Below are 12033 nucleotides of genomic sequence, written 5' to 3'. Positions count from 1 at the left end.
TCCTACGTCATGATCCAATTTGAAGCTACCTTGGGACGAAGATAATTAAGAACATGACAATCTCAATTTAATATTGAGCAGTGATTCATTAAAAAAAATGCATATTTAAAAAGCAGTAATAATATATTTATTAAACAATTTTTAATCGGAAATGCAATGCTGAATTGAAAATGAAAAAAAAAGAGGCATTTTTTTTGCCAGATAATTACTTAACTTAATCTACAAAGGTTAGCGCATGGGCCTACTTGTAAAAACAGGCGTGGAATTGAGAGTAAATTCAGGGTCACTTTGAAGTGAAAAATGCAGTAGGCCTACCATTTTAGCACAAATGCTGGCATTTGGTTAGACATGGACAAAAATACACATAAACACTGTCAGGCTACTGGTAATCTATCGCTTCTTTTTGCTCTCTTTCTTGAGTTTCTGGCGAATCTGAGGTGCAGGTCCTTTAGGTTTTTTCAGTTGTTCAGCAGCCTTTCCATCAGTAGTGTCTGTCTCTTCCTGTGGAACACACACACACACACACACACACACACACACACACACACACACACACACACACACACACACACACACACACACACACACACACACACACACACACACACAAATTACTTATGCATTGCAATGAGTATCATCAAACTTTCTCTGTGTAATAATTACATCTAATTCCACTAGTGCAATGATACTTCAGAAGTCCCATACTAAAAATATAAAATATTTACTAAAATATTGGCTGAAAATGGAAAAGGGAAACTTAAGGAAAATTTAACTTTACTTTGTTAACTTAGTTATTACCTCAAACTATCTGATAAGGAGGTATTACAGTTCATTCACACTAAATGGGCAGGATATAGGGCCGCTATATGAGTAAACATTCCTTAGCACATGCAAAGGTAATGACAAATGAATAAACAATGTAAATACCAACCTCAAAATTCATACAAAAATACATTTCGATTACCACACCAAACAAGCCAACAAGCAATAAAAACATTTAGCCTGTGAAAAGTTGATATAAAGATAAGACACAAAACAACTTAAAACGGGGTCACCAGTTGAGGATATTTATTAAAACTAAGATGACATGATATACGCATACATTGACATTAAACAATGTCTCCCCAATGAGGATAATGACAACATCCACAGTTGAAACAATATAAAAAAGGGGTTAGCGCATACACACACACAGACACATATATATCTATATCTATATCTATATATTAACCCATATAAAGCATATCTAAACAGAAGTAATACATAATGGGTTAGCCTGCCTATCTAAAGCTTTGTCAGTAGAAGGCCAACCTGTTATTCCCTGGCACAACCCATTTCCTAAATTGTTCGTCAGTATTAATACGTTTAAATATTATTAAACAATTCATCTGACTCATAGACATTATACATTCAAATCAGCAGTTGGTGAAAGAGGAGCACTTCACAACAGCGATTGCAAGCCCTGATACTATTACCGTGAAGACAATTATGAATGGCTTGTGATATACAGGTGTCGTGAATTCTAAATCCCAAGGCCGGTTGTTTGTACACAATAGGAACATAGAAGTAATATATATGAGCAAAGATACCATGCCTCCTCTTTTAAACATTGCCAAGTAGTCCGTCGACGAAGAACGACGCTGGATTATGGTTTACCTGAAAAACCACACCCGACCTATCTCTGGCATTTACCTGTTCGTGTCCCTTCGAGGACGGGATAATGACGGCCAAGATGCAGATGAGTTGGAAGATGGCCCCCAGGAATAGCCCATAGCGCAGCAGGCTCTCCAGGAGCGTGGGCTCCGGGACCTCAGGGGGCGACAGGTCCAGCTCGGCCGACATGATGCAGGTCCGATAAGTGGCTTTATATAACCGATCCGTGTACAATCAAACCAGATACACAAAGAACTGAGATGGATTTGGTGTAGGGATATATTTCCAGATAAAATAACCTTGTTTCGTTTACTAATGCTCTAATTCATTACATTATAAGGATGCCATGCAGCCAATTCTAACAGTCACGGCATTACAGTAGATGGAGTCATTGTCAAATAGCAAACAGTGACACTGACGGGCTGCATTGTTCCAATTAGTTTAACTTTAAATGCCAGGTAATACGAAAGTATTGGAGTGGGCCGATACACAAATAAAAAGCTTACCAGGGCTGGGATTATGTTGACGTTATTTCTGGTTGGATGAATGTGTGCATTAATTCAGGCTAGAGCGATTTTATTCTCAATACTACCAAACATCCTAAAAAACAATGCTGGGAAAAACAGCGGATCGGAAGTTACGTCACTGATCCATCCGCTTTGGATCTCGATGTGAAGGCTTGGAACACATCGCCACCTAGTGGTTGTATCTAGACAGGGATTCGTCATTTGGATGTGGAACCGTTATTATTGTACATCCGTGATTTGACACAATAGTAGTTATTGATATCAATATGAAGGACAGATCCTCATTTGACTGAACAGATGCCGAGCATCTAATTTCATGACATATGACCAAAACAACAACATGCAACATCGAAGGTATGTGTAGGTAAATACAAATGGATATAAGCAATACCAATGTAAAGAATTTTAATAAAAATAAAAAAAATAAAAAAAATAACAAAATATTCCAGCTCAGATAGTTTATAAATGTCTGGGAATGGTTCTCTATAATAAAAAATATTTATTGGCTTTACATAGCTTTCAAGGGACCCAAAGACGCTTAACACATAGGCGACAATGATATATTAATACAGAAACAGAAGGTTATAGCAAGGTTGCCAAGATGGCAGAAATTGACTAGAAACAATAGGCATTGGTGAACATTGTTTTTTAAAAAAAAGAAAAACGTCCATAAATGCAGCTTTGCCGATAGAGAGTTGCTATATATTTATGCCAATGAATCCTCCTATGTGCATTACCAAGCTTACCAAAAGGATATCTACATAAACCAAAGGAGGACCTCCTGGGGAGGTCCCCAGGCTTATTTTTCAAACTTAGACATAGAGCCTTCAAAAGATGGATTCCTTCCCAAAAGTCAATCTGGCAAACTAGTGGTAGTAAAACCTTGTACTCATGCCACTTGGGGTCCAGACATGATCACCTGGCCCTTTAAGGGCGAGCGGGTCGTTCTCTTCAGTGTAAGCCAGAGCTGCTTTCTAAGAGGCTCCTCCGCTGCGGGCTCCTAAGTCTCTTTTAATGATGTCATGCACTGAAAACACAATACAGAGTTTTTATTAGGCCTTCATCAAGGTACTTTATTTAACCCCAATAGGAAATTAACTTTGAAATTAGTTATGAAGTATGCTGAATGAATAGTTAATAACTTTAAGTAATTGTAATATTCACAAATTCTACACCACAACAGCAATTTAAAGTCAGATTTTTGCTATTTTTCAATAAGAAGGAATTGGTTACCACAAATTACCACAAGGGGGCCCTAGTTATTATTATTATATACAGTGTATACTATAAAGAAAAAGTTGATAGTTAAGATGCCATAAAGGATTAAAGTTTGAGCATGCAAACCACATTTTGAAATTAAAATGGTTAATGGCTAACGAAATGGTTAATTTGCATCTACATTTTTTAAGACTAATCAAGCATGTAGTAGACCCGGGCCGAGGCTAGGTTGCATTGCTGAATTCTTTGCCATAGAATCTACATGTATTTGGTTACATACTTCCTATTTTCTACCTCTCTGTCAGCCTTATTGGCTAGAGATGCAGCCCTCTTTGTTTGAGTGCAGATCTCGGATCCTTTGCTTGCTAAAAAAAGATGATGAATCGATGTGGATTTTTGCAATACTCTTTCTTTAACACAGAGTTCCTTTTTCATAATCACTCGGCATAGCTCCGTTGTTAGCCAGTGGGTTGAGATCTAGGTAATGGACACACGTGAACCACAAGACACGAGATAGTAAAAAGTGTAGAGACAAAGTTATTGAATCCTACATGTGTACATGAAGGAGGAGATGGATACAAATGCATCCCACTATCAGGGTGCCCCCCCTCTGCATGTGGCCCTTCAAAGTCTGATCTGCATGACGTCTACTCACCGTCCTCGAGACACACCTGGCCTGGGTGTTCCTGCTTCACCCCTCTCTCCCCCGCCACGTCGTTCCAGGGGCGTCCCGTCCCGACCTCCCCTCTCTGGGTCAGCGGGGGGTGCCCGCACAGCTCCGGCCGGCTCACAAACACCTTGTCTGCACCTCGTCTCTGAGCACAACTCGAAGACGACGACGACGACGACGTCGGAGGGGACTTTCCCAGGAGCCCCACGGTGTGTGAGTAACCCTGGTGCCTGGGGGCCACCAAGCAGGCCCCGAACGGATCACTTCCTTCAGGTAGTGCCGCCATGGTAACCGCTCGGTAGCTTTCTCCCCCGCGTTGGAGTTTGTCGCCGATGGCGATGCCGTTGTCGAGGCAGTGGGCCGGGTTGGACGGGTGATTGATGGAGAGATGTGGCACACCGAGGGAGGAGCAGAGGCGCTGGTGTGGTTCGGCGTTGTGCCTCAGCACTGGGTAGCAGCCACCGATCGGATCAGCCTGGTGCTGGTTCCAGGCGTGGTAGAGTTGGCTGGGGGTGTTTTTGGACGGGTAGAAGAGCAGCTCGTCTTCCTCGTGGTACGTGGGCATCGGCTCGTGTATAGCTGCCGGCACATGGTTGGTCACATGGTATAATATCGGCGGGAGGTTGCTGGCATTCGATAGGCTGTCGTGGTGGGGGTGACGATGGAGTGACCTTTGGTTCGGGTCAAAGGCTTGAGGGTCTACACAGCCGTACATATCGTAGTTGGTGAACGGTTCCGTTTTAATGGCTGCAATAGAAGAAAAAATGTTAGAATTATAAAACAATATATTATTACATAAAAGAATAATATTAATATTGATCATCCTCATCATTTTGTAATAATACTATTTTTGTTGCTGAGGTAACATCAACAGTGTATCCACTTTGAGCGAAGGCCGTGCTGGTCAGAGGATTCAAGTGGTAGGCATACCTTTAAGGGGCGTGTAGATGAAATGCTGCGGCTGGCTGCGCCTTTTCTTCCCATTGACCACGTAAAAGTTGACTTTGGCCACTTGAGAAATGGTCGGGTCTCGATATGGAGGAACCGAAACGAACAGCATGGCCTACATGTGGAAATGCAGGAACATGTGTTGTCATATATAGTTAAGTACTTAAGGACAAAGACAAGATAACTTCTGAAACTAGGCAACAGACAGCAGAGAAATAGACAGACAGCCGGACTGAGAAACATCCAGAACCTGAGACAGGTGGAAAGACAGACAGCAAGCCAGGAAGTTAAACTCACAGGCTGGGTCTTGTCACGGTCCACATTGGCCTCAACTTCCCAGATCTGCTGTCCATCTGTGAGATTCATAAATGTGAATTAATGCATGCATCACTCATACTGGTAGATAGGCTATGAGACAGAAATGTAAAGGAAAACAACCAAAATTGAATAAAGTTATACAAATGGTCAGTGTGTCCCCCTACTAGGGTAGACAGAAAGGGGGATCACTTTTTAAATTTGTCTGGTTTCAATTCTTTTTTTTTAGACCTCACTTTTCACCTGATGCGATCAGCCCACGCTTTGACAAAAAAGCACAAGGAAAGAGATGCTCTGCTTCTTTATAGCTCAGTGTTTTCACCGGTGAGTCCAAACCACATCCTGTTACACAAAACCCCAACACTAAGCAGAGCACAACTACACACACACACACACACACACACACACACACACACACACACAGACACACACACACACACACACACACACACACACACACACACACACACACACACACACACACACACACACACACACACACACACACACACACACACACACACACGCACTCACATGCACTCACACACATGCACTCACACACATGCACAGACTGAACCTTCACTACTTTCAGACTCAAGTCACCTCACGCATCTCTGCGTGGGAGAACAGGACTGCACAGAGGCAGGTGTGAAATTTCCGTATTGACGTAAATGGCATCGTTCTCTAATGCAGTGTATGTGTGTGTATGCCAGCGGAAGCTGATATGCAAATGCTAACCCCATGCAAGGATGCAAATTCTGCCAGTGCAGTCTTAACATAGTGTCAGTGATAGATAAATAAATGCTGCATTAGCATAGTATTGCTAGCATGACTGTAAACCTTCATATTATTTTCACCATGCATTATTACAACCACCAACAGCACTGAGGTACTAGGTAGCATTACTATTATGTTCTACTTAATACGTAAATATATAACTAATAATACAATGATTCTAGTATACTACTAAACAATTGTAAAATACAGCCTTTCATCCAAAATAACTAGGCAAGCTCTTAAAATCAAGTGTAATGTCGTTATAATAGCTCTTGCTTAATGTGATGGATGGATCTTTGTTAAAAAATAAACAACTAATTTGACTAGATTCAAGACATTTAAGAGGCAGTTGCTTTTCTTCTTCCTAATACCCTCTCTTCCCCCCCCTCCTCCTCCTAGTGCACCTTCTCACCTTGCATCCTCTCTGAGAAGATGACCTTGGAGTCTGAATTGAAATTCTGTCCAGTCAGAACCATCTGCAGACCGCCCAGCACCGAGCACTCGTCGAGATCCTGCTTCTCCACTGCCGGCAGCTCCTGGGCCGAACGTTGAGCTGCCAGGAAAAAGTAAAATAACAAAGACAACAACAGATATTCACCGTGAGCACATGGCCAAGTATGTGTTCTGGAAGAGGCTCCACAGATGATTACAGTACATCACAAATGAAAGTATCGACTGATGGCTACTCTAACGGTTCTAACAGTCAGACCCGGAAAGCAAAGCAAGAAATGTATTCTAAGAGATATAGGTCTATTGTTGTTTAGTGTAGGAAAAATATCTCACATTGGCCATGCCAACTAGTTAAACTGTAGCTTTGTTCCCTTTTTATGAACCACTGGAAATGAGCATGCATACATTTAAATACTAATTAGATCTCTGTTGTGTATCTTCATCCAGATTTATGGTGGACATTAAAGATGGATCTTTAACTTCTTTAGATCCATCTTTAAAAAATGGCTTTTACTATGTGATGTTTATATTACAATTCACAAAATTCATTGCAGTCTTACCTATTTCGGTATTTCATTCAGTATTCTGTGCTTTTGTCTTCTAAGGTACTTCGTAACCTATTTTCGAAAGGTGCTTAAAAAATGCTACTGTGCTAGACAGATAAAGTTAGCTATCATAGCTATTCCTGTTGGAGTAAACATCATGAGGCTTCTCACGTACAGCACTCTATAGGCAGGGAGGCCACTTGGAGGGAGATGAAGCCGCCGGGGGGCTGAGGTACATGCACCCGGAACACCAGGCGAACGCGCGTGTTCTTCCTGCCGATGTCCGTCTCGCTGTTCCTCTGCTCGATGTCGGCATTGCGCAGCTTGAGGATCCCAGCGCAGTCGATCCTGTCGGAGGCGGACAAGACGGACACGCTCGTCGGACCCTCGTCTTCTTACAGTGTAAGAGTGTGTCGTTGTTGTTGTTTCTGTTATGGTTGATTTAGTTTATTCTTTGGTCTCTTTTTAAAACATCCATAGTGTAGACGGCAAAAAAGGGTCACACAAATATACTAGAATTTGGGAATATAGAGTGTCATTACTCTAATTTCACTATTTCATGAATATATTAAATAAAGGGTAACTTTCCAATTGAACCGTACGTTTTCTGAATTGACATACTCATTTGTCAGCTCAGCGACTGCGAAACTCCTACCTGTTTCTCCTACCCATTCCTCTTATGAACGCGATGAAAACATTTAAAGGTACAATAGAAATTCTCCTTGAATGAAAGACTAAAGGAAAAGCGTGAATACATGTCTTCCACAAGGAAAATGAGGACGTAAATAGATAACCCACGAGGGTGGAACGTCATCTCATTGTACTCACAACGCTGTCATGTTGTTCTTGGGCTCCAGGGCGATCTCCAAGACCTTGGTGCCGTTCACCATCCTCTCCAGGCTGGCGGTGGTGACCGTCTTCCCAGTGATGCGGTGCACCTGGTAGAAGGCGTGGGGCTTCAGCACTCGCTCATCGGCCATCCCTATGAAGACCTGCAGGGCCAGGGGCCCGGCTCCTCGGAAGCCCACAAGCTGGGAGACAAGAACCAATGTTATGTGTGTGTGTGTGTGTGTGTGTGTGTGTGTGTGTGTGTGTGTGTGTGTGTGTCTGTGTGGTGTGTGTGGTGTGTGTGTGTGTGTGTGTGTGTGTGTGTGTGTGTGTGTGTGTGTGTGTGTGTGTGAAGAACAAAACTGTACAAGAACAAAACAACACCAAAAAAATAAATCAAGATATTAATTTGTACAAAAAATTGGTTCCTCAGAGCTTTATATGACTTCAGCCTTTCCATTAACAAGTACACACTTCATTCACACTTTTGACATCATAAAGATGAATTTTAATAATCCCAGAGGGGATTATCCTGTTTGACTGATTAACTCTGTTGATTGTTCATAGGTTGGATACCATCAGGATAAAGCAGACTTACAATGATACAAATAATAATAATATGAATAATAGTAATAATAGTAATAATAATTGTAATGATATTAATAATTTCAATAATATAAATAATAATAATCGACATTGATAAAAGCATGCCTACATGGCTGTGCTGTGTCCGTTTTAACGCGTATTGCCTTTTGTTTCGCTTTAAAGGTGATGTTTGTCAATAGATGTGCCATTCAGCCCATCTCATACCAGCGTTTGTCTATCTCACATCTACCATGTGGCGACACAAGGCTGTTTGCTTCATTTGCATGGTTGTGGTCTTCACAACTCAAACCTGTGGGAGATAATATCCGGGAAATGCCAGCTCTCTGTACTGAGAACCTTTGCTCCAGTTGGTAAACCTTTGGGTTTTAATGATGAATATATATATTATGAGTTTTGTATCATTGTCCTACCAGTAGGAAAGACAAGGAATATAAATGTTATAGTTAATGGTTTCATGAACCTATTATTCTTCTCTGTAGAGACAGTGCAGCAGTAGTCAATGGCTTGAACCCCATTCTGCACAACCAATAAACCACCGTACCTGTATGACCGGATGCCCTCCATTGGGGGTCTTGACAGCCCCTCGGCTGCCCTCGGTCTCATAGTGGGCTCTGTGGTGCGACTTGGGCTGCTGGTGGAGCACCAGTTCATAGGGACCAGACTGACTGGGCAGGGGCCACTCCAGAGACGGCGCTGTAGCCACAGGGAGGCCACTGTGATTCATGAAGGGGTAAGAGAAACATGAGTCACCAAAGGAAGGAAAAGACAGAGAGATAGAGAGTGTTATCTGAGAGGAGATTGAGAGTGTTATCTGAGAGTAGATAGATATTTACAGCACCATCACTGGGGAAATACACTCGTTATTTGCGGTGGCTGTTTCTGAAGCATCACTTTAAGCTTCTTGGAAACTGCAATAGCAGTTTTGCAATAAAATCGTGCTTTGATTATACTTCATATTTTTTTTGTTTGTCTTTTGTTAACTCTGTATCTTAATAAGTACGGCCATTCTCTGAAATGGCAAAACATTCAACAAAGACAACTCTGGCGGTCAATTATTTTTAAGCCATTTGAATCTTATCTCCTCAAAAGCCTTCCGGGTCAGCATGGAGTGGATAAGAATCCACCACCCCAGCGCGGAAGGAACCCACCTGTAGACTTTGTGGCCGGCGGGAATGTAGGGCGGCCAGATATGTGGGAGCAGATAGAGGGCCTCAGCGGGCTGGACCTCGGCCCCTGCTCCGCTCCGCCTTCCGTCCCGGTCTGTGGTCCAGCACCGCCCGTCTCCATAGCTACGGTCCTGCCTCTGGGCCTGAACATACACACAGCTCTCCTCCGCGAAGGACTCCACCTCCTGCAGGTTAGACGGAGCGGCTGCTTTAGGTAGACCGGGGGAGATGAAGCCGCCCAGCATGTCCTCCAGCAGGCTGGGAGAACACTCCCCGGCCCGGGGCAGGGGCTCAGAGGACCCCGCCTGGTAGTGGGCAGGCAGGTAGGTTCCGTGGTGTTCCGGGCCGGCGACGGATCCGCTGGGGATGGGGCTGGGGCTTCGAGAGCGCTGCTTGACCGGGGTGCCACCGCCCAAGCAGGGGTGGCCGCCATGCTCCTGATCGTAGCGCCGCTTGCCCTTGGGTGACACGGAGCGGGAGCGCTGGTGGGGCAGCGGGGAGGCGGCCCGGTGGTGCTGGGGCACCAGGAAGGTTTCTTCTGTGATGCTGGTGCGAGGGGAAGCCCCCGGGGACGAGTGGGCGGAGAAAGTGCCCACGATGCCCTGAATGCCCCGACCCAGGTCCAGGGCCGACAGCGCGGCAGCACCGCCGCTGCAGTTGGCCGGAGAGATGTTGGGAGACACGGAGGGGGAGCAGCCTTCGAGGGGCCAGCCGCTGGAGGAGTTGCTGCTGGCCGGGCTGACACAGGGCTGGTCCCGGTAGGGTCCCAGGGCCTTGGAGCTGGGGCTCCGATCCGACACGTTGGAGCTGAGAGTGTCGGCCGACGGTGTTATCTCAATCCTGGGGCTGGGAGCGGGGATGATCCCCGGGCTGGAGGCATGGCCCAAGGAGGGGAACCCCAGGCTGGCCCTATACTGACCGACTGTAGCCAGAGTAGGTGGGGAGGGGCTATGGCTGGATGCTGAGTGGACTGAGCTGGGGATGTCGGCGGACATGTGCAGCGCCATTTCAGGGTGATGGGTGTCATCATGCAAATTATGTCCTGGATCAAGTTCAAGAGTTTGTTCAGCTTTAGTGAAAATGTTTTGCCTACAGTTGCGTCATACATAAGTACAGCTTTCAACATTCTGCTTTAAATGGATTAAACTTTCTTTCATGTTTTCTTTTGATATGACTTCAAATGTGGGATATGGGGAAGCACTTATTTGAGGCAGCTGTTTGGATATTTTTTGAGGAAGATCACGTACCGCATGCATACTGTGCGCATACTGCATGTAGGCTACTGAAAGTATAAACGCCTAAAAGTACTTGTATGCCGGTAGGCCTACTTAAGTAGAGGACGTGTAAGCTATAAGTATTACCAGTAAAAATTGAGCATTGTGGCTAAATTATGAGATCATTTAATTAAATGTTTTTTGTACACCTGTCTCTCATTGACCTCGATTACATTTGTATGTTAATATCACAAAAAAACCGATAAGACATTATAACCTCCTACTAGGCATATGCGTTATAGGTAGGTAATATGATAGTCAAAACCAAGCCAAAGAACAAACACAAAAACACAAACCTTGATCAGGATCGGAGGCGAAACCATCGCATAAAAACAGATCTGAGAAGTCCAACTCTTGTTCACCAATGTCATGAACAAGGGCTTCAGTCGCTTTCAAAGTATTAGAAGTCATGTTTCTTTTCTAAAATCGGGATCCATCTAAGAATTTACCCCAAAGTTATGCTCAAATACCACCGTGAAATAAATTATCGCCATATTTCTCAATAATAATAATTAAAAAAAAAATCAAACTACGCTATCTGGGAATGAACGCCTCACCGCTGACTAAATCTATATCTGCTCAAACGGAATCCAACTCGCGCTCGTCACCGTGGCGCGTTAATCGCTTCCTGTATCTGCTAAAGATGCATCGTGCATGCGGTCCGTGCATAGGCTTCATATGTACAAATATCAGAGCACAGCATACACGGACTGCACGCGTGATACAAACACAGTGTCATTAAGTCACAAGATACCGTAGATATTCAGAAACAATCGTTCGTTATGAACATTTCCTATATTTATATCCCAATTTGTTTGCTCGGTGATTCATGTTCTTTGTATAAAAACTGATGTGTGCAGTACCTACAGGTGGAGGAAAAAGCTAATCGGAGGAGTAGCATCCAGCTGCAGCACCGGAGCCGGGTGGGCATTGTGGCTTGGCAAGGGGCCTGCGGCGTGGAAAGTCAGGGTTTTCGACATTTTGCGTGCAAGTCGGCCCCTAGCTGCCCCAGTCGAGTTTTTCAACCCTAATTTTTTTTGTTAAATTTCAATAAAA

General features: G+C 43.9%; 2 protein-coding genes across 2 annotated transcripts; both read right to left on the bottom strand.

Moving 5' to 3' along the window:
* Nucleotides 1-104: 104 nt before the first annotated feature.
* manbal (mannosidase beta like) lies at nucleotides 105-2300 on the bottom strand. The gene is made up of 3 exons (XM_030374166.1): nucleotides 2160-2300; nucleotides 1693-1862; nucleotides 105-501 (listed from the first exon to the last, which is right to left on the bottom strand). The coding sequence occupies exons 2-3, from the start codon at nucleotides 1840-1842 to the stop codon at nucleotides 391-393; spliced, it is 261 nt and encodes an 86-aa protein (XP_030230026.1). The 5' UTR covers nucleotides 1843-1862; nucleotides 2160-2300; the 3' UTR covers nucleotides 105-390.
* LOC115556810 (nuclear factor of activated T-cells, cytoplasmic 2) lies at nucleotides 105-11591 on the bottom strand. Its single transcript, XM_030374162.1, has 12 exons — nucleotides 11274-11591; nucleotides 9686-10745; nucleotides 9079-9250; nucleotides 7932-8134; nucleotides 7279-7451; nucleotides 6521-6661; nucleotides 5314-5369; nucleotides 4999-5131; nucleotides 4054-4815; nucleotides 2160-3207; nucleotides 1693-1862; nucleotides 105-501 (listed from the first exon to the last, which is right to left on the bottom strand). Exons 1-10 carry the CDS (start codon nucleotides 11386-11388, stop codon nucleotides 3155-3157), a joined length of 2868 nt encoding a protein of 955 aa, XP_030230022.1. The 5' UTR covers nucleotides 11389-11591; the 3' UTR covers nucleotides 105-501; nucleotides 1693-1862; nucleotides 2160-3154.
* Nucleotides 11592-12033: the final 442 nt, after the last annotated feature.

The sequence above is a fragment of the Gadus morhua genome, chromosome 13 (assembly GCF_902167405.1).
Source record: "Gadus morhua chromosome 13, gadMor3.0, whole genome shotgun sequence".
Lineage (NCBI taxonomy): Eukaryota > Metazoa > Chordata > Actinopteri > Gadiformes > Gadidae > Gadus > Gadus morhua.
Note: the sequence above shows the minus strand (reverse complement) of the source record. Positions and strands in the feature narration are given on the sequence as shown.